This window comes from Verticillium nonalfalfae (assembly GCF_003724135.2).
Source record: "Verticillium nonalfalfae strain VnAa140/NRRL 66861 chromosome Unknown scaffold_94, whole genome shotgun sequence".
Taxonomy (NCBI): Eukaryota; Fungi; Ascomycota; class Sordariomycetes; order Glomerellales; family Plectosphaerellaceae; genus Verticillium; species Verticillium nonalfalfae.
In genome coordinates, this window is record NW_021167319.1 from 37,857 (window position 1) to 61,441 (window position 23,585).

General features: G+C 53.3%; 8 protein-coding genes across 8 annotated transcripts; 3 read left to right on the forward strand and 5 right to left on the reverse strand.

Annotated features, from left to right (window-relative positions):
* Positions 1–792: 792 nt before the first annotated feature.
* D7B24_009444 (uncharacterized protein) lies at positions 793–2,061 on the reverse strand (the record flags this gene model as incomplete). The annotated part of the gene is made up of 1 exon (XM_028643518.1): positions 793–2,061. One exon carries the CDS (start codon positions 2,059–2,061, stop codon positions 793–795), a length of 1,269 nt encoding a protein of 422 aa, XP_028492910.1.
* Positions 2,062–3,023: 962 nt separating this feature from the next.
* Positions 3,024–4,665, reverse strand: D7B24_009445 (uncharacterized protein; the record flags this gene model as incomplete). Its single annotated transcript, XM_028643519.1, has 10 exons — positions 3,024–3,227; positions 3,279–3,351; positions 3,407–3,785; positions 3,842–3,856; positions 3,920–4,015; positions 4,070–4,099; positions 4,146–4,319; positions 4,375–4,418; positions 4,475–4,500; positions 4,555–4,665. The coding sequence occupies 10 exons, from the start codon at positions 4,663–4,665 to the stop codon at positions 3,024–3,026; spliced, it is 1,152 nt and encodes a 383-aa protein (XP_028492911.1).
* A 1,050-nt stretch (positions 4,666–5,715) lies between these two features.
* On the reverse strand, positions 5,716–7,811 carry D7B24_009446 (uncharacterized protein; the record flags this gene model as incomplete). The annotated part of the gene is made up of 2 exons (XM_028643520.1): positions 5,716–7,436; positions 7,490–7,811. The coding sequence occupies 2 exons, from the start codon at positions 7,809–7,811 to the stop codon at positions 5,716–5,718; spliced, it is 2,043 nt and encodes a 680-aa protein (XP_028492912.1).
* A 4,997-nt stretch (positions 7,812–12,808) lies between these two features.
* D7B24_009447 (uncharacterized protein) lies at positions 12,809–13,297 on the reverse strand (the record flags this gene model as incomplete). The annotated part of the gene is made up of 2 exons (XM_028643521.1): positions 12,809–13,139; positions 13,287–13,297. 2 exons carry the CDS (start codon positions 13,295–13,297, stop codon positions 12,809–12,811), a joined length of 342 nt encoding a protein of 113 aa, XP_028492913.1.
* A 567-nt stretch (positions 13,298–13,864) lies between these two features.
* D7B24_009448 (uncharacterized protein) lies at positions 13,865–15,447 on the forward strand (the record flags this gene model as incomplete). Its single annotated transcript, XM_028643522.1, has 3 exons — positions 13,865–14,224; positions 14,297–14,512; positions 14,581–15,447. The coding sequence occupies 3 exons, from the start codon at positions 13,865–13,867 to the stop codon at positions 15,445–15,447; spliced, it is 1,443 nt and encodes a 480-aa protein (XP_028492914.1).
* Positions 15,448–17,489: 2,042 nt separating this feature from the next.
* Positions 17,490–18,953, forward strand: AARSD1 (Alanyl-tRNA editing protein Aarsd1; the record flags this gene model as incomplete). The annotated part of the gene is made up of 3 exons (XM_028643523.1): positions 17,490–17,715; positions 17,775–18,252; positions 18,326–18,953. The coding sequence occupies 3 exons, from the start codon at positions 17,490–17,492 to the stop codon at positions 18,951–18,953; spliced, it is 1,332 nt and encodes a 443-aa protein (XP_028492915.1).
* A 1,939-nt stretch (positions 18,954–20,892) lies between these two features.
* On the forward strand, positions 20,893–22,156 carry D7B24_009450 (uncharacterized protein; the record flags this gene model as incomplete). Its single annotated transcript, XM_028643524.1, has 2 exons — positions 20,893–21,554; positions 21,625–22,156. The coding sequence occupies 2 exons, from the start codon at positions 20,893–20,895 to the stop codon at positions 22,154–22,156; spliced, it is 1,194 nt and encodes a 397-aa protein (XP_028492916.1).
* Positions 22,157–22,406: 250 nt separating this feature from the next.
* On the reverse strand, positions 22,407–23,133 carry D7B24_009451 (uncharacterized protein; the record flags this gene model as incomplete). The annotated part of the gene is made up of 2 exons (XM_028643525.1): positions 22,407–23,026; positions 23,082–23,133. 2 exons carry the CDS (start codon positions 23,131–23,133, stop codon positions 22,407–22,409), a joined length of 672 nt encoding a protein of 223 aa, XP_028492917.1.
* Positions 23,134–23,585: the final 452 nt, after the last annotated feature.

Consider the following 23,585-nt stretch of genomic DNA (forward strand, 5'->3'; position numbering starts at 1 on the left):
GAGTCAAATGATCTGGAAATGCGGCTGTGTGTGCTCTAAGCGAAGTAGAGTACCAACATGAATTCACTTCCAGTGTAATGACCTTGACGATGCATCGAATGGATGCAGAGACCCTTGTGAGTGCCAGATCAGCCTCAAGCTATGCTGGGAATGCCTAACGACACTGGGCTGTGGTCAACGTGAGAGGAAGGCACAGATTCAGCCGTGCACAAATTGATTACTGTCGCTGCTCTTTAAACCTCAGACGCCGTTGAGTATCTTGGAACTCTGGGGGGAAAGAACCCAGAACATATAGGTAGACCTTTGAAGCGAATTGATTCATACTCGCGCATGGTTGTACGATTGATGACCCCGGGAAATCGTGCTCATGAAGACAGCATGCGCACCTGTCGTTGAAGGACTACAACAGACAAAGTGGCGATTGCAGCATGATTGCGGTTGAAATGAAGAGGAAAGAGGGACCTAAGAAGATGATATTCGAGGACCACCCCTTGATGAGATAGCTCTGGCCGCACATGATATGACAGCCTTGCCAATACCATCAAACCATGGTGCAAACATGGGTCAATAGTCAGTGAGGCCAGTAGCTTCCAATTTCTGATTGTCCAAACTAAGCTCCCAATCTCAAGCCCGACGCCGCTCACAGGAGAAAGATCTACACATGCGACCGTGGTCATCTACCTTCCAGGACTCACTGCCAACGCCTGCGACGGCGTACAAAAGTCCCTCGGGATCAATTTTATTTTTTATTTGAAGCAGTTTTGGGTAATTCTCTCCGAAGAACGTTTTTTGTCAGTCGGGCTGTTGAAAGTTTGCCTTATTCATGTAGGCCCCGGCTCCGGGTGTGGCAGCCTCAATGACAGGCTGCACCTCGTTCGTGATGCGATCCTGAAGTGCAACCATCTCTTCAAAGGGAGCCCCGAAATCCCAAGGGAGAGTCAGGGAGACCTGCACGATGGAGTCCCGCCACTGGGGCAAGACGGCGTTGATGTTGTCCTTCCCAAATGGCGAAACGTTCAAACCAACGCCAATGAAGACAACACCGAGCTCTACGAGCTTTCTGGTCGTAGGCGCGAAGTCTGGCAGAACTTTTCGAGGCAGCAGTCGACCGCCGAAGAGGTCTGTCCCTACTTGAATGTTGCCCGAGGGTAGCGGGCCCCAGTAGTGGTCGTAATGGTCGGCGTAGCTGCTGAACTCAGTGTACGCCACTTCGAGTTCGATACCGAGCCCAGCGAGAGAGGTGCTGAACGGCGCCAGAATTTGCTCGGTCTCCTCCCTTTTCTTGTCGTACGCAGTGAGGGCTGCAACCTGGAAGAAACCTGGGCCGAAGAAGTAAATGACCATGACACCCGCGTCGACAATGTCGGGCAGCGCAGCATGGAAGGCGTCTACGACATCGTACAGAAGCTCCGATTGATTCGACGGAATAGCCACTGCAAAACGAGCGCCGCCGACCTTGGCGTCAGGGTGAGCTCGGACAACCATGGATACCACGACGCCAAAAACGCCGCCGCCACCACCACTCAGTGCCCAGTACAGGTCTTGGTTTTCGGAGCTCGAAGCGGTTACCAATTCTCCCGAGGGTGTTACCACGTCGAAAGACAGCGCATTGTCCGCCGCTAGACCAAAGATCGAGCTCAAGGCAGAGTGTCCTCCGCCCTGGGTGTATGCGCCCGCGAGACCAACCGTGGGACATTCTCCGGTTACAACCGTGAGACCCTCGCGACGGGCGACTTCAATCGCCTCAAACCCTTGGACCCCAGCGCCTAGCTTCAAGGCCTTGCCGACATACTGATCATCGTGCCAATCGATAATCTCCATGTCTTTAAGGTGATGTATCCAAACAGATAAAGCACCAGCTCCGGTTGATCGGCCGTGGTAGTCGTGTCCGGTGTTCCTGATTACGAACCTAACGTTCTTTTCTTCGGCAAATCGCAGCGCAGCGATGATATCTTCCGGCCCTGAAGCATCAACGGTGTACACCACATAGTTTCCCGGCTCACATGGAGCATCTCGCGGCTGAAAGGGATCGCAGCTCTGATTGGCGAACAAAGGCGCCATCACTGATGAGGATGATTGAGAGCTGGCGTATAGGTCAGTCTCATGGATGGACACAACCTCAAATTCAAGACCGACAGGTGCATAAACTCACTGGACTGTTGAGAAACGCCACTCCTCTTGGAGACGAGCGCATTCCGCTTCGTCATAGTCCTTCCCGTGACATGCATTAGCTAGTGGTACTGTTGCAATCAGTCTGCCCCCGACGGTTTCGTTCAGTCGATTCCATTCTGACTTCATAGGCCAGCATGTATCCCCAGGGAGACATTTGCAAGAGCCTTCATCAAAGAGACGTCGTGATGAGAGTTGACGCCCCGATCCAGCGACAATACTGAAACAAAGGGCGAATCCGATCAATGTCAACTGCATTTCAGATCAATCAGCAGAACATATCGTCCTGTGTTTTTGGTAAAATGGACTGTGATCCTGCAGGTTGGGGAAAAAACAATCTTGATTCTCTTCGCCAAGACTTCGGTTCAGGATCGGCAGCAAACATCCTGGGCTGATCCTTCATACGCGTATCTCGCCCTGTAGGAGCCCTGACATGTAGGTCAGGGGTGAGACGACAGCTGGCAAGGCCTTGGCCCTCAGTGGATTTATGCACATCGAGGTGAGCACACCGCCCGAGGAGCGTCAATCATCTCCTAAACAGCACAAAAGTCCGATTTAGGCGGCGATATTATTCACATTCAGCAATCATGTGCCTCGCCACGGCGGTCCCGCCTCAGACAAGAATCAGTGACGACCACTAACCTTTCAGACCATAGAGACTTTGAGTCACGAGCATCCAAGAAACATGCAAACGAAATTTCAATTAGGTAGACCAAATACGGTACTCGAAGAACAGGAGACAGTTCGCAGATATTGCCAACAGATTGTGGGCAGCATGACCAAACGATCCCAGAGTGCGACCCTCATGACCTTCTGTCGCGCATATAAACTCACTTCACACGAGTGCCCTTTTCTCAGAAACCCCCGTTCGGATGGATGAGAACCTTCGTGTAACCATCGATTCTCTTGTCGAACTTCTGATAGGCAACTTCAACGTCATCGATACCAATCTCATGAGAGACAACGAAGCTCGGCTTCGCCTTGCCTGCAACAATGAGATCTCTAAGATAGCGGTTATATTGTTTGACGTTGCATTGCCCGGTGGAAAGACTCAGGCCCTAGTTTGTGTTAGCTAGAATTGGTGACTATCTGCTATTTCTTCCATTTACCTTCTCAAACAGCTTTCCGAAGCTGAGGCTGATCATACCCTTGCCCGATGCATCATCAGGCGCGCCAGGATCACTACGAAGCTCTTCGTCAGCGGTCATTTCAGCGCTGTTGTATAAGCATGGTATACCTGGGCACGTAAAGGCCGGGGATTCCCATCCCACCGCAAGCCCTGGTGACGCGGATCATGCTCTCGAGAACGATATTCGGCTGTTCCTTCGAGCCGCCTTTATCAACCGCTTGGTAGCCAACAGCGTCCACGGACCGATCGACCATACCATCGTTCGCCTTGATGATCTGATCCACTGGGTCACTGGAGCTAAAGTCAATGGGCACGCACCCGATCTTTTCCGCTGCCTTCAGGCGCTCAGGAACACGATCGACAACATAGACGCGTGAGGCACCACGCAGTACGGCAGAGTAAGCCGCCATTAGCCCGACGGGGCCAGCGCCGAAAACTGCAATGCTCTCGCCGGGCTTGAAACCGGATAGTTCGACACCATGCCATCCTGCCCATGTTAGCACGCAGAAATGCAGATTAGTGGCTTCAGTTGCGGGAGGGTACCTGTTGGGAAGATGTCTTGTGTGTGCGCCCAATTAGTAAAGGTCTCAGTAGTTACATCTTTGATGCTCTAGCTCTCACCTGCAAGCAGAATAAAGTCTGACTCGTTCTCCTTGCCTGCCGGTAGCTTCAAGGCATTGAAGTCGGCATAGGGTACTCGGATATATTGTGCTTGCCCTGTAGAATACAGCTTAATAGGGGCGCATCATAACACAGATTCATCAGACTCACCACCGCGGTAAGGCCCCATAGACACGTAGCCTGAACAGTCAGTATCAAATGGTCGAAAATGCTTCGAATAACATACCATATGCCCCTCCTGCGAACCCAGGGTTGACACCAGTGCAGAAAGCAGTGCGCCCTTCCTCGCAGTTTCGGCAGCGGCCGTCAGCGACATTGAACGGCATTACAACGCGATCACCCTTTTTCAGAAGCGTCACGCCTTCTCCCAGCTCCTCAACAATCCCCATATTCTCATGGCCTGCCTTCAAGTCAGCTTTCCAGTAACGAGATGAGGTGACTAGTGTCACACCAACCAAAGGTGATACCGGGCTCAGCAGCCGTTCTGCCCTCGTACATACTGCGGATGTTGATTAGAGGTCTTCCAAGACAACCTCCCCCATCCCCCCTACTCACTGCAAGTCACTACCACAGATCGCTGCCTGTAGATTTATTAGGTTTCTCCATTAATTACGGTCGCAGTGGGCCATCTTTACCGTTGTGACTTTGACGATGACATCATCGGGATGTTCTAGCTTTGGCTTCTCAACCTCTTGGACCTTGACCTCGAACGGCCCTTGGTAGTTCACAGCCTTCATGGTCGTCATATTGTACGGATTGCTTGAGGGGAGTCAGTAAAATTCGGAAGAACATGATGGGGGGACAACAGACACAGAACGTCCCTGGACACCCCTTCTTATTGATGTTTCCAGTCGGCTCTACCCCGCGTTCGATAAACGGACTGGTAAGCATGACGGGAAGTCCGGGCGACAAATCTCGGGTTTCGCCCGGCGTTCTGTCCCCGCGATGACGCTCTTGTTCCTAATTTAGAGGCTTGGCTGCACCAATCGTGGGGACTAAAACGCGGGGAAGATGGAAGAGAGGACGAAGGATGTCCCGGCATTTGGAATCACACGCTGAACTGTGGGGAAAGAGACATTATAGTTCGTGCTGCCACGAGGCTGCTGCGCCAACAAGCTCGAGTCGGCCGACAGAATGGCGGCCATGCCTATGGAATGGTCTGGCCCTGGGGCTGAGGCGCAATGTGGCAGCACCGATCTGCACAGGATAATAAGGGTGTGGTCGTGACGAGGGTTCGGGTCAAAGAGAAGCTAGTTAGCCGATGCACCTTCAATACATACCGGTGTAGGGCCTGTTGAAATGCTAGAGTTTTCGCTATCCTCTACGTTGACCTGGCTTCTTGAGCCGCTAAAATGGTTCGTTGAAGTGGGTGGGAACTATCAGCATGTCTATCGTCGACAATCTACCATCGTGGAGCTTCGACATGTCCAAACCGCGGTCGCACTACGTGATCACATTACGAATTATTTCTGGTGGCGTGGAATGGTCATGGAAAAAGGAGAAACGTGAAGCTGCACCTAGAAATAGCCTGTACCTTCATTGCAAATGCTGGCAGTACAAGTGATCAATGACCTTCCTGTCAACCGCCGAATAGAACTGAAGTATGAAAAAAAAACCAAAAACGTCGATTATTGTAGAGATACTTCGATGGCGTACGTGTCGTGACCCTGAGTAATGTATCCAATAAAACCAGACCCAAACGGTATCCTCAGGCAAGTCATGTGTTCCGTCATGATGACTTCTTTACCAGAAAGAAATAGAGAAAGCGAATTCGCCTGCTATTGACTAACTCCGGCTCAAGCCTGTGCCTTCTCGTCATGAGAGACCATGCCCTTGATCTCGTTATCATCTGACGCTCGGTCTCTCTTCCGTGGCGCCGAGATGGCGCTGGCCAAGTCTGAGTAGAGGAGCACGGTGCCTGTCTGGGTATCTTCGTTCGCAGTGGCATCGGCGTCAAGTACTAGCCACTGCGCTCTCTCGAACCGCTGACGGACGTAAGGAGACATTCCAACGAACCGCAATTCCACATTGTCCCCACCGTACTTGCGAACGCTGGCGGCAAGATTCTTCAAATGACTGATGGCGGTGAAGTCGATGTGATTAACCCTCGCAAAGTCGAGGACAACGAGACCAATTTCGGGCAACGACGTGGGATCATGAATGCCAGCCTTCTTTCGGAGCCTTCCAACGCGTTTCTCGCCAACGACAGACCAGTTGCGCTCGGTCTCGGGTCCGTGGCTGCCGTTATACACGGGCGCGTGGAATGTTTGAATGTCATCCAGTACACGAGATGTGTTACTGAAAGCGTTGGGGAAGAAAAGCGATTCGTTGAACCTGAAGACTCGCGTGTCCTCGGGCAGGTTCCTCGGAACTGCGCTTGATGCATGCAGTGCGCGAGCAAGCTCGGACTGGGATTGAGAAGATCCGCTTGACGAGAGAGTTGTGAAGACTTGGCGCAACAGGACATAGACAATATTGAAGCCGACGGCAGCGCCAATTCCGATTTCAGTAGAAACAAAAAGCGAGACCCAAAACGCAATCATGGAGGAGATGAAGTCAGCCAAAGAGGTCTTCCAATATCGGTAAAAAGTCGACGGCGGTGAGATCAGGGGCCACACGGCCGTGATGATGATCGCAGCTAGTGTTGCTTTGGGGATCCAAAACAGCGTTCCGACCAATTCATACACGCAGATGAGTACCACCGCCATAGTAACGAGACCGGACAAGGGTGATTTGACATTGCAAGAAGAGTTGACAGCCGTTCGCGACATAGCGCCGCCGACGCCCATGGCGTGAAAGAAGCTGTTGAAGAAATTGGTTACGCCGAAGTAGCAAAGCTCTTGACTTTGGTCTGTCGTGTACTGATTCCTGACTGCAAAGGCACGGGCAATCGCTGTATGTTCCACTGCTGCACCGATGAACACTGCAATGCTGCGGCCGGCCACTTCTGGGATCAGATCCTGGCGCGGGAAGGTGGGTGCTTGTTGGCCATTGGCCTTGACTTCGACGACTTCAAACAGGTACTCCGACCTGTTTTTGTTCACTCCGTAGCTGACCCCAGTAAAAAGTACGAGGGTGAGAAAGGCTCGAGTGATGGAGAGCAGCCATATAGTCTTGTTCTTCTTCCCCCACCGCTTCCCAGCTTGATCAAGGAGTGTCAGGAAAAGGATGCCTGAAAACCCGATGAGACAAGCCCATCCATTTGCGTTGGGCAACTGGTTAAAGATGTCGTGGATCTGGGTGGCAGCGCCGTCGCCGACGTTGTCTTCTCCCAAAAGAGAGTCCATCTGATTCAGGATGATCGTGATGGCGACTGCGGAAATGAAACCGCTGAGGACGGGTAGGGAGATAAATTCCAAAAGAAACCCGAGCTTTAGGAAACCCAGAATCATACCGTAGACACCCATCATGAGCGCTGTAGCTGAAGCGATCTCTGATGGTGTCCATCGATCTTGCAGGGCGTGAACGTTCTCGGATGTGAGGAGACCAATCAGTGAAGTTGGTCCAGTTGACAGGTCTTGGCACGGGGGTTAGAAGTATCTTGGCATATCTCCTGGTGATGAACCATACCTTTGGTGGTTCCCATGAAAGCATAAATGGCTGCGGGGAGCCAACTCGACATGAGACCATACTCAACGGGGATGTCTGCAATCTTGGCGTACGACAGTCCCTGAGGAATGAGCATCAGACCAATGGTCAGGCCCGCAATCAAATCATTAACGATCCATCGTGGATTGTACCGAGGAAGCCACCCGATGATTGGGAACTTCTCGACAACGTAATGGACTGAAGCAGAGGGCAGGGCGCGAGCACCAGACGCTCCAAGACGCCCAACTCGGTTCCAAGTCACGTCAGTTCTGACATCGGCCTTGATTTTGTCTAAGACCTTCATGGCTAAGACGATCGGTTTGAGAAGACAAATGTAAACGTGAATGAAAGAGACGAGTAGACGGCAAGAAGGTCTGTAGCCTGCCCATTCAGCATGAGCCGGGAGGCCTGGGTGGGCTTTACATATGTGAGCCTCTTCGTTACAGACCTTCTGAAAGCGGACCTGCGGCCGCTTCCTGACGCGTTGCTAGCTTGAATCACTCAACCCTACGCAGCGGATACTCAGGCTGACGTCGCGGTGTCGAATGGACTTGTTGCATCGATCACTCTACAAAGACTGGTATCTAACCGGCCTACTTCGGTCTTCGGGATCGTCGACTTCTCACTAGAAAAAAGCTCGAAGGGTGTGCATGGTGCAGCATGTCGAAAAGAGAGAGATGAGAATGGATGCCACACCAGTCTCATCACTGAACGCAGTGTTCTGGTGGTGTAGGGTGAGTGGTCACCAGGCAGTACTCTCTGGCATGTTCGCGGTAGAGAGGGGTAAGCAAATCAAATGTGTACAACCTCGTGAAACGAGGGGGAGATACGTGATGCAACAGGACGGCATCCAATGACCAGGCAGCCTGCCAATGGTAAGGCCTGGGTGAAGTCATCCATTGTTTTTGGTGTGCAACCGGCCGAGTCCTAAAATGCCGTCCAACCGGGAGTTCTCCGCAAGGAACTTCGGTCAGTGGCCCACATCGGGGTGTTTAGATGAACGGGAGGAACTAGGCTCGATCCTCGGCGCCCGCAGTCGTACTGGGGTTCTTGGTTTTGCTGCTACCCATGGCGCAGGTCTAATCAGGTTAGCGCCCTTGCCGCTCTTGCTCAGGCTCGGCTCAGTCCAACCTCAGGCACGCCTCAGTCACAGCGAAATATGCAGGTTGTGCACAAACAACTGCTGGAACGGTCTTACAGTTCAAACAGCAGCCATGTTCTGTATCAATGGGCTTGTCGATACTTTCAGTGATCTGGGTCGATGAGTCACATGGGTGGCCTCCCGAGGGGATAAATCCATGTTGGAAGGTTGGCGTACCCTGATACACCCTTTCGTACGAAGATCTAGGAAGCGGGTGCCAAACATACACGCACTCCTTAAAAGTGAGTCTACTTCAAATGTTTATACCTATACCTCATAGTACCCTTAAACTCATAAGAAAACAACCTATTATGAAAAGTACGCCCAAGGACTGACTAGAGAACATCTCAGGTTGCTCTGTTCAGGTTGAAAGCGCTAAGAGCTTCATAAAGTTAAGATTTCGTATGGGTGGTACTTATCCTGGGTAGGTTTGGAATGCGATTTTTTTGGACACCCGGTTGGCCAACATAACACTTGTTTGTGGACTGGCATATAAGTAGAATCTTCCCATCTTGTTCGGCCATACTTCTTTACCTCCAGGCTCCATTCAACGCCATGTTCTGCACGACTTTCGACTGGAAGGGCTTGCCCTTCGATATTAGAGCCAATATTTTGAGGGTAATGACCGAAAAGGATATTCCTTCGGTTCCGAAAGCGAAAGCGCGCCGCCTCACTACTTACTCTTCAGTCTGTAAAGACTGGCAAAGATTCTTTGAGGGTGAGATTTGGCACCGCCTAGTCCTGACTCAATCATGCTTGCCCGAGTTTGAAAGAATTACCAAACTCTCGCCGCACCGAAAAGGCTATGTTCAAGACATCCATCTCCGGATCGAGCTCCACAGATACACTTGTACAACGTGCACCTCGTTGAGGAAGCCGTTCGAACAGAAGCTGGACAAACAGACATTCCAGGATGCCATCTTTCGTCTGTTCTCTGTCCTTAGCACCTGGGGGGCACCTCTTGTCACCGGAATACTCCTCGAAATCAGCGCCATCTCGTCTAGCGATAGGGAACATATCTTCCAGGCCGATGTTCATCTTGATACAGAGGACTTTTCGCGGGGTATAGTCCAGACAGACATGACTTCCAGACAGACATGACTGAGCCACATAACCCCTGGCATAGATGGTCTCGCGGTCGCCGGACGGAGCCCCTTAAGCTTGGAGCACTGCTGAAGGTGTTCAGCTCCGGTTTGTTCTCTGAGTTTCGGGACCAGGTTCTTCCCCAGGTCCCCGTGATCCAGACTCTCCTTATTCGACGACAGACCCGACGCATGATTGGAATCGATGCCTTGCAAAGCGTCTTACAAAGCTTGCCTCGACTCGAAATATTAATATTTGAACCCTGGCGAACATTTTGGCGGTCTGCCACTTGGGGTTATGGTGTGGACAAAGGTACATCTTTCCCACCGCAAACCTGATGAATATAGCACTCATTTTGAGGCTAATACAGCGGCTTGGCAGTTTACGTCGAGATCATCACACATTCTCTTCCACAAAGCCTCACGAGTCTAATCCTATTTGGGGGTTTCAATGAGGACTTTAACTTGGTTTTCCATTACGACGAATTTCCCAATGATTGGTTCTTCCGCCCGGAGCTTGTACGCACGCCGTCCCCAGCCGTTTGGCTTGCCTTGGCCTCTAGAAGCGCCATGATGACCACGCTGTCTGCGTCGTACCTTGTGGACGCTAGGGATTTCTTCTCAGTAACAGCACGAGGGTTGATGAAGTATCAAACCTGGGACATCCTCAAAAGCATAGCTCTGTCTTCACTCGTCCTTCGAGAGGAGTCACATCCTGACGACGTGACTGCTATGCTGGTGGACGCCGGTATCACTGCCCAGCGAATGCCATCTCTCAACTTGATGGAGATCTGGTATGGGACAAGGAATACTGCTTGCGTCTTCCGTTACTGTGTAATCGAGGGCGATTCTGAGATTAGTTGGCACGGCACGTGGTCACACAATCTAGCACAGTCTGAGATCTCCGAGGCCTGGCAGAGAGTGGCACAAATCCATACTGGACGTGATCTCAAGGTTCGAGGGGCAAATCAGTTGGTGGATTCGCGTTGTGCCAGGTCCCATGGGGAGGCTATCAGAGAACTCAAACTCTGGAGCAGAGTGGCTCATCCTGCCTCGCTGGAAGAAATTCGAATGGAGACGAGCTGGTATCGTTTCGTAACTCAAACTCGGTACCTAGTATAATCTCCTCGATCATTTCAAGACTAGATGAGGATGAGGCAGCTCTGACTGGGTACCGTATCTAGAGTAACCTGGCCTTGGGAAAGCACTACCACGGATTGAAATTCCGACAAGGACAGTGCTACATACATGTAGGAAGGAAGTAGAGAACCGTTATGACGATGACATACAATTTGAAGAATGTCCAAACAGGACGCCCAGAACCCATCAGAAGTACAAAAATTTTCTGTCGATCAGCATCCGTTTTGGACGGGGCTCGCTAAGACGCATCCCAGGGGTTCCGTGATGAAAGTACCGTGTTTTGTAGATCTAGCTTGGCTTAGTGTTTCCTATATCGGTCCTACTTGGGTGTCATCGGCTTGTTTATGCACCGCGGGAGGCTAAAATTTGAGGAAGGCTATTTACTCGGCCCTTGTAGGCTATTCACTCTGTCAGACAAGGGTAAAACCACACTAGACAGGGGGCAAGCCACAGACACAGCTCCACAACCCAAATTAGCTGTGGCTGCTATGTACCTGTCCTCGTCTCTTGTACCTTTGAGTCGCTCGAATAGCGAAGCACGCGACGCGCTAAGGCCTCCCTCCTGGATGCTATCTGCCTCCTGCTCGAGGGTTTCGCTACGGGTAGTTGATTTTGGAGGAAGGCGATGCTCGGTAGCGGCCTCGGTGCTGGCCGGTAAGTCTATCGGTAAACGAGGTATCGGAGAGGCTTCTTTTAACGATAAAATGAGGCGTTGGCGATGTCTGGAGGGCTTAAAATAGGCGTATTTAGTGGTGGTGGTGGTGGTGGTGGTGGTGTTGTTGTTGTTGTTATTGTTAAGTTCGAGGGTCTTGATAATGTAGTGGAAGATAGGGTAAGTGTAGAGCCTTAGGTGGCTGCCTTAGGTGGCTGCCTTAGGGGGCTGCCTTAGGGGGCTGCCTTAGGGGGCTACCTGCGTTGCTTTGTCAGCTACCTTAGTCATAGCTCGGAATTAATCGAGAGACTCGAGTATACAAGAGACGAGGACAGGTACATAGCAGCCACAGCTAATTTGGGCTGTGGAGCTGTGTCTGTGGCTTGCCCCCTGTCTGACAGAGTGAATAGCCTACAAGGGCCGAGTAAATAGCCTTCCTCCTAAAATTTCAGCAAATAGAAGATCAGAACGCCACTCCAGGGTTCTATCAGGGTGTGGCAAAAATGATTGTCTTACTCCCATTATATGACTGATGTTTCAACGTCAGGGTGTTCCCCGCGCTTTAGCTAAGCTAACCTTGCGCTATGTGACTCGGCTTCTATGCTTGAAAGCTTAACCTATGATCCTATGTTGCGTGCATAGTGATGTATGTCTGGCCTCACTCCTATGTTGCGTGTATAATGATGAATGTCCTCACTCCTCAGCTGGCCATGAAACCCAGGCCAGGACAATGAGAAATTTCAGACCGGCTGCGATCCACAGAGCCCCAGCCGTGCCGAGGGCACTTTTTGCAATAAGCCCTCCTAATAAGGCGCCTCCCAAGAGGAGACTAGGTGCTGCCACCCTTCTGTTCCGCTCGGCATTGGTAAAGAGGTTCTCAAACAACTGGGCATCGGAGAACAGATCACAATAGATACTCGTCAATACAACACTTGTGAGGGCGTTGTACTTCAGGGCCCTACTTGCAACCGCCTGCCCACAGCTCTGGAACGCGACAAGCGCTATTGGTACGATGACATACCATGGCACATCGTCCGGACCAGCGTCTTTGGGTCCCCAAGTGACAATTGAAGCGGCTGCGACAATGAAAAGAGTCTGAATGGCGAAAGACAGGCAGAGGATCCAGCGTCGCTTGGGTGAGGGCGAGAAATTTCGGTGGAGGCGGCTGAACAGGAATGACCCTGCACAGAACGACAGAATCGAGATACCGGATTTCTTCCATCGGTTGCTCTGTGCGGTAGGACCAAGTCCGAGGTAAACCGTGTTGCCTGCCATTTCACGGGTTATTAGTTCGCATGGTCTACCATCATGAGCCTTGTTGACCGGTTGGTGGCTAACTTGCCGGTTTGCATTGATACGAAAGCGCCCCAAGTCGAGATGGAAGCACTATCTAGAAGACCAGTAATGATGTAACAAGCCAAAAGGACAAGGTCAGCCCAGTCTCGCTGCACATCGCTTGCCAGTCGATGCTTCAGGCTTGACTTCTTGGATGGTTGGCCACCCAGTAATGGTTGATGCTCAGTCTGGCCATTGGCCACATCGCTACCTCCAACAGGAGCTGAATTATTGAGAGTGCCGTAAGAGTTGGAAGTTGGTATGGAGGCCATTCTGTCTTGTCTGTCGTCTATGCGTCGTCACGGTTGAGGTCGAGAAGAGTGCGAATTCTGCTTCGGATCAAGTTGATCGTGAGGAGAAGAATGACACGCGATCACCTCATCTTTTTCGATGTTCAAGATAAACATGGACTTCCACAGGAGACCTTACTCCGTCGGCATTCGGGCTATTGCCACTGGCCAATAGTCCTCGGCATTTCTTGTGTGACTGGTTGTTTGACCTTGATGCAGTGTGATGACCATTGTCCAATTGACGCCACGACGTGGGATGAGACGCGAGTGGTCACTTGGATGCATGCTTCCCGACGCGGGTCGACTGCAGTGACTTGATGGTCGGCGCCGCTGCAACCCCCTCGTCGATCGCCGAAGCCACCGTGCCGTGAGCCGTACCCCTCACGACGTGACGACCAGCCGCATTTCCACCATTCCCCCTTCTGCTACGGCTCGCATGTAACGCCATGGAAATGACTCGGGGTTCGGGTTCCAGAGTCTGAGATGGCTGATACATGGAGTCAGCAAACCCAAAGCCTTGCCGTATTGATGAACGTACAAAAGCAACTCGGCAACTTGTTGGTGTTCAGCAGCCGGCCACATGCTCGCATAACACCCCCTTCACACCATCTATCTGCCAGACTATCCTATCTTGCGGCCTGCCACATCAAGTGGCTCTGGTTTATCCTAGTTTCACTCCACTCAATTGACCCTGTTTGCACTTTCAATTTGCCCAGCATGCGCTCTGGACTCATACTCCTTGCAGCCGGGCTCTGCGCGGCCATTCCTGTTCAAGACAGCCCTCGGCAGCGACTGCTTGATGGTCTTGGTATCCCTTCAAGTTACCGCAGCGTCTCCGGTGGAAACCCTATTCCGTTCACTCCAGGGCATAGAGATCCTGATGACAACGCTGTCGATGCTGTTGGTGAGAAGTTGGACCCCCTGCCATGGCGCAACGGCCTCGGTGCCTCCGTCCTAGGGCCGTGGAATGAGGCTCGTTCCCGCCAGAGCCCCGATCTCGTACGACCGCCGAGCACAGATCACGGTAACCTGGGCAATATGCGCTGGAGTTTTGCGGACTCTCATATTCGCATTGAGGTTAGTATGAAAAATGGCTCGAGAGAGGGCGCTTGTTGCTATCGTGCATGGGAATGAGCTAACAATATGCAGGAGGGCGGGTGGACCCGACAGACTACTGTTCGAGAGTTGCCGAGCAGCTCAGAACTCGCCAGCGTCAACATGCGACTGGGCGAAGGTGTCATCCGTGAGCTGCATTGGCATAAGGAGGCTGAGTGGGCCTACGTGCTAGAGGGCAAGGTTCGAGTCACCGCTCTGGATTACGAAGGTGGCAACTTTATCGACGATTTGGAAAAGGGTGATCTCTGGGTAAGCATTCGCTTTCTCTCATTACTGCCTGTGTGTTCTTTTACATGAGCTTGGCTTATACCACATAGTACTTCCCTTCTGGAATCCCTCACTCGCTGCAGGGCCTCAGCGAGAATGGAACCGAGTTCCTTCTTGTCTTCGACGATGGCCACTTCTCCGAAGAGTCTACCTTTGTGCTTACTGACTGGCTGGGTAAGGATTGTCCCTTCAACTTCACATGTCACTTTCTGACCGAGGCAGCCCACACCCCCAAGTCGGTTATTGCAAAGAACTTCAACTTGGCTCCTGAGGTATTTGCACACATCCCTGCCAAGGAAAAGTATATCTTCCAGGGCACTGTGCCAGGGTCGATCGACAAGGAAGCGCCCAGCGGCAGGAACGTGAAGAAGTCGAAGCACAATTTCACGCACAAGATGCTGGCACAGGAACCCCTAAACAGCACCAACGGCGGCGGCCAGGTTCGCATCACCGACTCGAAAAACTTCCCCATTTCCAAGACCATCGCCGCAGCCCATGCCATCATCGAGCCTGGTGCGATTCGCGAGATGCACTGGCACCCCAACGCCGATGAATGGTCCTTCTTCATCCGGGGGCGTGCTCGTGTCACTATCTTTGCCTCTGAAGGTAACGCCAGGACCTTCGACTACGTGCCAGGAGATGTCGGCATCGTGCCTAGGAACATGGGCCACTTCGTCGAGAATATCGGCGACGAGCCTATCGAGATGCTCGAGGTTTTCCGCGCTGATGAGTTTCGCGATATCTCTCTATTCCAGTGGATGGGCGACACTCCCAAGAAGCAGGTTGTCGACACTCTGTTTGCAGACGATCCAGAGAATGCCAAACTCTTCTGGGACCGCGTGAAGGATGCTGACAATAACGCCGTCACTAAGCCCGACTTTGTTCGTTCTGCTGGTGCTCAGCCTGAAGAGCTCTGAGTCTCACGCGAAAATAGCCCACCGCAAAGAAGCGTCATGTCGTTCCATATCTCTGTCCTTAGCCTGGAGGGTTTTCATTCGGTTTCAGGAGACACAGCCCGACCACTGTACATCTAGTCTTTCACTTTTCAGCGTGAATAACATGCTCCATTGAACAATGATCCTGATCGATCTTCCCGCTGCCATTCGCTGTTCAACACGTTAAAGCACCGAGGTGATCAGTAATGAGAACGATGCAGTGCTCCCCACGTGCTGGTTGCGATAGGCCACCGCAGAGTTGCAGCTGCGACACGGCGGACTTCCGGATGCAACCTAAATTTGGCAATGAGCAACTCGGCTTGATACGAACAAGATGTTTACCATGTCTCGCTTTCGCCCCTCTCCGCTCTCCATAGTATGCAGGGCACCGGCAATTACTTGCCGATTGTGCGCCTCCCCCGCACAACAGGGAGCCACCCACCCACCCACCACATCTCGCAGGATCCGCGTAAGTCGCATTGATGTCACCCCGTTCGCTGCAGCCATCACACCTTCTCTGACCGGGCGCGATCCCCCGGTATGCATATCGAGCTCGCATAGCGTCTAGGTGCTCCGCGACCCTAGCCCGAGGCTCTCTGAGCAGAGTGCTAGTCTCTGTTCGGTCAGCAAGCTGACCATGCGGCCTGATGCGAGGCCTCGGTAGCGCAGACCATGTACGCGTCGACGAGACAGGGACCTCATGTTACGGCGTTCCTATCATCTTGGAGAAGCATCGTTTCTTGAGCTTTCCACGCGTCGTTTGGACAGACTCGGGCTTTCGGCGTGGAGTTATTTCTCCGAAAACCGAGAGACACCGAGGCGGTTGCTTCACTGCATCACGACCTGCAGGAAGGGTGACGAGTCCATGTCTGTTCCAGCTGATCGGGAAGGTAGTCTGGCTGTGTCATGGAGAGGGCGAAGATGTACGAAGCAGGACATGCATTGTGCACATGAGTGTCTTCAAGTAGGTCAAGACGGTGTATCCCGCGGAAGCCAAGTGTTCTGCACCTTTGAATTTGAGGTCTGAAGATAGTGGACGCGAGCCTTGTTCTTAATGAAGACATTAGCTCTTGTTCACAAAGGAATGACCCGCGCAAGCACGAATTGAACCTTGACGACTATCCTCTCGTCAGAATTTGCAGTCCCCACTCGCGAAGCCCGAGTCAAGACATGTGCGAGTTAAGATTGTCAACTCTGGACCAGGTATTCCGAAAGGATCCTTGACCGGTCGCCCGTCATCGTACTCTCTGTCATCTCACTGCTTGAGCGATGTCGCCGAAATTCGCTCGCCTCCAGCCGCGGGACACCAAACATCATGACGACGTGAGTGACAGCCAATCCTCCTTCATAACAAACATAGATGAAATAAGACTCGGCTCAGCAGTCTGTGGATGAAACGCAAGGAGTGAACATGCAATATGACCACGATTTCTGAGGTCTCAAATGCAAGCCATTCGTATGCCAAGTCGTCTCTTGGCCTCGGAATAGTACGCACAAGCTCTGACGGGTGATATCCCCTGATTTCATCAATGACTTTGAAGGTGGGCATAAAAATCTCGTGATCTTTGATGGGTTGCGAGAGATGACCGAGTTAAAGAACTTTGACATCATGTTGCTTGGCTTGTCGCTCAAACTAATCGGGCCCCTTCGGTTCATCAACTTCAATAACCCTCAATTGTCTGGACACTGCCTTTCACTGAAAGTCTTGAAGCTAGAGAACAATCCATATCCCATGTGTCTGTCCCTCCCCGTGAGTCACGTCGCCGAGGCCGTTGTAGATGGGAGGTTCTAGAACTGTCGAAATGTTCCCTTGAAGGCATTGTACCTTAGTCAGCCGCCAGCACGCCCACAGCTTGGTGTTATCTCAATCGCGAATCGCTCCCCTTATCAATGGCCACTGCCTCATTGGATCGTGATTCATCATGCTCATTGTGCCTCTCATACGGAACTGGCCTCGAACCATTCGTCCTTTGACATTCATCAAGCCGACGATATCAAGTCTGCGTCTTGCCTACAGACCAATCATGACTGTTCCAGCAACGGCGTCCTCGGGCCGCGTCGTGGGTGCGCTGGCCTGTCAGCAAGATTCCTATCTGCGAACCCTGGAAAGCGAGGTCCTGTCATGCGTCAAGAGACCGCCGCCTACATCACAGGAGGGTGGCAAGAGGAAGTCGAAAGCAGCTGCCGAGTCAGCTGAAGCAAAAGATGTTTGGTTCATCGAATGTGCCGACTCGGTCTTGTTTCCTGAAGGTCAGCTAGTTGCTCGAACACAGAATCAGCCGTCTCTGCGTGCTAACTCGCCACCACAGGCGGCGGACAGCCCTCCGATTCTGGCACTCTGATATCGCTGGATGATGAAGCCGCAGAGCCCATCCCCATTGACTTCGTCCAGCGCCAGGGCCTGCAATGCATCTACCACTCGCCACGGCCCCTCGCGCCAGGCACACGGGTCCGCCAGACCGTCGACTTTGACCGTCGCTGGGACCACATGCAGCAGCATACGGGGCAGCACCTCCTCTCGGCCGTCATGGACAAGTGCGATAACCTCGAGACTCTCGGCTGGGGCATGGGCAAGCCGGGCGAGGCAAACTATGTCGACCTGCCGCGGAAACCCTCGCCCGAAGAGATCCAGGCCATCCAGGACCGCTGCAACGAGATTATCCGCGATAGCATGCCCATCACGGTCGACGTTCCACAAAACGCCAAGGACGACACCCTGCCTGACGACTACGACAAGACCAAGGGTGTCGTGCGCGTCATTCACATTGGGGATGTCGACAGCAACACGTAGGTCCAACCGACTGACCTTTTGCGAGTTTCAAGTCTGCCAGGGATCTAGAGGACTGACCGTGAAATGCAGATGCTGCGGCACTCATCTGGCCAAGACGTCACACATTGCTCTCATGCTCTTGCACTCGACACAGCCCGTCCACGTGAAGCACTGTCGCCTCTTCTTCACAGCCGGCGACCGCGCCATCAAGCTTGCGGCAGACTCCATAGCGGCCCTGACCTCCGTCGGCAAGGTCCTGTCCTGCGGCGGCACGCCCGACCAGGTCATCGCCAGCACAACGCGCCTGAGAGACGTCGGTGCGGAGCTACGGAGCAAGGAGAAGAGGCTCCTGTCCGAGCTGGCGCGGTTCGAAGGCGAGCGCGCGCGCGCGGCCATCGCGGCCGGCAGAGATGCCTGGGTCTACCGCACCGAGGACGGGCTGGACTTTGCGAACCTCATCGTGTCCGAGGTCAAGGACGCTGCGATCGCCGCGGGGCGGGCGGTTGTCATTGCGACGGGCGAGACGAAGAAGTCGGGCCCCGTTGTCGTCGTCGGTGCCAAAGAGGCTGTTGATGCCCTCGTGCCCAGAATCAAGGAGGCCGTTCCGGCTGTCAAGGGCGGCGGCAAAGGCGAGAAGTGGCAGGGCAAGGTGACGGAGTGGCAAAAGGGCGAGCTGGAGCGCTTGCGGTTATTGATAGAGCCTGAGTCTTCTAATTAACATCAAGACCGATGTCTACAGAAGAAGGAGCGACATTGAATCCCTGGAGGTCGTTCATTCGCATTGCCAATCTCCCCCTCGTCCCTCTGATATGGAAGCAAAACTCCTAAACGGATTGGCATGGCCCCACAGCTACTGGCGACTCTGAACGCGAGGATGCCGATTCAGCGCGACTGAGATATCCTGGCTGATTAGAGCGTAACGCTGTTGATGCTGTTGCTGAACACTTAAGGCATCAAGCAGACGTGTCATGAGATTATATATCGCGTCAGAACGGAGTTGTGCGACGTTAGCTTGAATAGAGTGATGATCATATTAGAGTTCCTAGGCGGCTGCATCCCCGTCGCATTTGGGACCGCCGGTGGACAAGATCGTAGGTTGGTATTTGGAACCGCATTCTGCCCTCGCCTGGCTCCCATAAACCTGATGATGCTCTGGTCTACGGCAGTTTTGCCAAGGATTTCATGCATCTCAATATCAGAGACATAACGCGGCACGCGCCTGTCTGTTGGCAACCGAGGATGTTCATTGCCAGCGTGACATCTAGTGGCGTGTCGTTGCACCATTAGATCGTCCATGGCCGCAGCTGGGGGAGTGCGTACAAGGCGCTCCGAACATCTTACAGGCATCGTTTCTGCAAGGTTGAACAAGACCGCGAAATGCTCGAGAAAGCTGCGGAGATACCGAGTCTTTGGAGGTCAGCGCTGTCAGAAATTGGGCATGGATGTAAGAAGAGTCTGCAAAAAATCTTCGTATTCGAGCCTTGCACAGAGAACCATGTGGCAAGGCGAGACCATCGATTCTTGACACCACGGCCAAAAAGCTCTTATCATATCGCAGGCTATGACGATGACAGGGCCAAGGCGCTGTTTCTCCTTACTCAAGCTTCTTGTAGAGCTCGCCTGGGGGACCTGTCGACTGAATTCCCCACGCCGACTCGAAAAGCTGGGATTCAAGACCCCAGAGCCCAGACCACTCGGCACTGCAAAGAATGGCTCACACCACGTGCCTGACAATGTCATCTCTTTTCGTCGCCCCTGATCTGATCTGGGGAAAATTCTGCACCGTCCATTGGCGGGAATGCCCTGTCAAGCCTCCGCCCAGCGAAAGCGCCATGTCCGGATGAAACATCCCGATGCTTGATCGGGACGGAGATTGGGGATAGCTCTGGATGACTTTCTACGTATTCGGTCGTAGTCAACCCGAGCTAATTATCTCACCACTACAAGGCTTGATGCTGCCATCCGATCGAATACTGAGATAGGCGGGCCGGCCCTGACAGGGATTGGTGGACTTGATCGCATGGAATTCCTTGTCGTTGCTTTGTCTACAGCAATCAAAGTGCCCAGGTCCATCTCTCACTCATGTTCTGTGTACTCCTTGGAGCGAAGGGGGCGAGGACCAGGGCCCCAGGCCGGACCCAGCGCGCGATTGAAGGACGCTATGCCAGAAAAACAATCAATTTCAGCAGCACTCAATCCAAGCCATGCCCCGCTATGAGGCCCTGTAATCTGCTCTACGCGACTCTAGATCGTCAGCTCGGCTGTCAGTTATCGCCCTAGTTGTATCAGACATATCGACCTCCGCCGACCAAAGAGGACTTTGCCCAGAAGCTAGTCTGTAGACAGATTCTTTCGCCGTGATGCTTGTCCAGTTGTCCCGGCTAGGACTAGGACCGGGATGCTGACACCTGGCGAGTGCCTCGATCATCTCGGCCGGAAAGCATGGCTTGAAAATAAGGATTAAGGTAAGCTCAAGCCAAGTCAGAGGGAGGGCCAGAACGTCGGAACGAGAACCATATATGAACGTCAGTCTCGGCACCCAAGCTTGGGTAGAGGCTCTCCTTTGAGTTTGGCGATCTTCCAACCTTTGTCAATCCTTATCTTCACACCATTCTTCTTCTCTCATTTCAATCCAGTTCATTTCCAACTCTGTTACCATGAAGTTCTTCAGCATCCTCGTCGCAGTGGCGCCGGCCGCCCTCGTCTCGGCTGCCGACTTTTACGTCGCCACCACCGGCTCGGACACAGCCGCCGGCAGCCTCGCCGCCCCCTTCAAGTCGATCCAGGTTGCCGTCAACAAGGCCGCCGCTGGCGACACCATCTATCTCCGTGGAGGCACTCACAAGCCGACGACGAACATTCAGATCACCAAGAGCGGTACCGCTGCCAAGCCCTACACGATGACGGCTTACAACAGCGAGAACGTCATCATTGATGGCGAGGCCCTCACTGGTACCCCGGCTGCCCTCGATGCCGCCCTTGCTAACAAGGACCGTGGTATCTTCCACATTGAGAAGGCCAATTACTGGAAGTTCTACAAGCTCACCTTCATCAACGGGCCCTACGGTGTCTACGTCCGTGACGGCACGAACCACTACTTTGAGCGTATCACCACCCACGACAACTACGAGACTGGCTTCCACATGGAGGGTGCCCTGTCCAACAACCAGGTCGTCTACCTCGACTCCTACCGCAACCGTGACCCTCGCAAGAATGGTGAGAGCGCCGACGGTTTCGCTCTGAAGCAGGGCTCCGGCAAGGGTAACGTTCTTCGCGGCGCTCGCCTCTGGGAGAACGTTGATGACGGTCTTGACTTCTGGTAAGCTACAGGCTCTGAGACCGCCTCGAGACGGTCATCACTTTCGGACTGGCTAACCAGACAACAACAGGGAGTTCAAGGACCGTGTCACCGTCACTGACACGATCGCCTGGGGCAACGGTGTCAACCGCTGGAACTTCTCCCCCTTCGCCGGTGACGGCAACGGTTTCAAGCTCGGCGGTCTCCCCTCGGGCAGCACCGGCAACGCTGACCACATTGTCAACAACTGCATCGCCTTTGGCAACGCCGCCAAGGGCTTCACCGACAACAAGCAGACGGGCACCTTCCTCTTCACGCGCAACACGGCCTACAACAACGGCGCCGTCGGCTTCCAGACCTCGGCCGCCAAGGCCACGTTCCAGAACAACATTGCGGCCCGCAACTCCAAGACGACGGCCCAGTCCGGCCAGACCTCGCTCAAGAGCGCTACGAGCACGGGCAACTCGTGGAACAGCAGCCCCGTCTGGACCGACGCCAGCTTCAAGAGCGTCGACGTCTCGCTCGTCAAGGGCGCCAGGCAGGCCAACGGCAAGATTGTCGCCAGCAACTTCCTGCTGCCCGCCTCGGGTGGCAACATTGGTGCCACCACCAACTGGCAGTAAATCTTCGCAAGGGCGGATGTTGAAACGGTCTTGATCGCAAGGCAGTGAGCGAGTGTGTGATGGCTCCGGGACACCTGGTGTGTGAATCACGAATAATGGTCGGGTTCAGCCAAGCTGCTAGACCTCTTCATCGTACATAATATCTTTGCTTGTATATGACAACGCATACATACATATATACATCTTATCAATAGACATGGCCATGTTTATCTCATTGCACGTCGCAGGATTCGTACCGCTGCCGGTCTGCTCATCCCGACCACACCTCCGGCCCCGGATACTCATATGGCTGGCTTGCGGCGTAAATGTTGACAGCCAGACCTGGATCCTCCTTTGAATACTCGCCGGGAAACGCGACCAGCGGCCCCGGTGTTCCGTTGCCACCGCCGGAAACCTCGACTTGCGCGCACGCAATGTAGAATTGGGGCGTCCCATACGCGTGCAGGCCGATGTGCTCCGCCCTCAGTAGGTAGTCACCGTTGGGCAGTGTCTTGGGGATGGTTGTCGAAATCTCTCGCATTTCCGTCTCGAAGGCGGGATATGGGCCGCCGAGGTCGCCGTGCTGGTCAATCTTGAACCATACGTCACCGACGGGGTCCCAGGTCGTGACGTCCTCCCCGTCAGGCACGCGCGCCATGTAGAAGAGAACGGGACCTGGATGGCCCATGCTGTTGCTGGATGTAAAGCCAACAGTTGAGCCAGCTGTGACCGGGAGGACAGCCGAGGGCGGGCGCCCGGGTTTCTCGAAACAGCGGAGGAAAGTGGACGACAGGTCTTCCACAGGCTCGGCGCCGGGGTTGTTGTTCGTTTCACGGATGAACTCCCACTCGGCGGATTGGACGCCGTCGACAACTGTGTTCGGGAAGAAGTCTGTGAAGCGTCATCAGCATGGTGTCCTTGGGAGCGACTGGATATCTAGACCAACAGTGTGCCAAGACCCCGGAGGATAGCAGCGGCAAGAAGGCAAAGGTTTTCATGGTGATGAGTGAGACGGTAAGTGGCTGTGGGATACAAGAACTCGACTGTGTCGGCCGATGGTTCATTGTGAAGGCCTGGAGTTCTTTAATACACTGACATTGTTGCCAAGCCGCCGCATCGCCAGATCATCTTGTCGCAATGTGCATTCCGTAAACGTGGTGCAGCAGACCAAGATGGTTGTTCATCTAAGAGATCAGCGTCCTCACATTAACATAAGTCTGGGCACCATAAGCAAAGCAGTTTGAGTTTGACCGCCGGCCAGTCAACGTTCTTCCAAATCAACGAAACGCTGCTGGTCAGCCTCCGAAGATTGAAAAGAAGCCGGTCATCCAGCCAGAACCTCCGTTCTGATTATGGAACAGGCTCCCAGGTGCTCCAGCCATGCCTGGAGGGTGATCACTGATCAGTCCGTCTACAAGCCCCCACAGGCCCCTATTCGTCCCCTTGACTG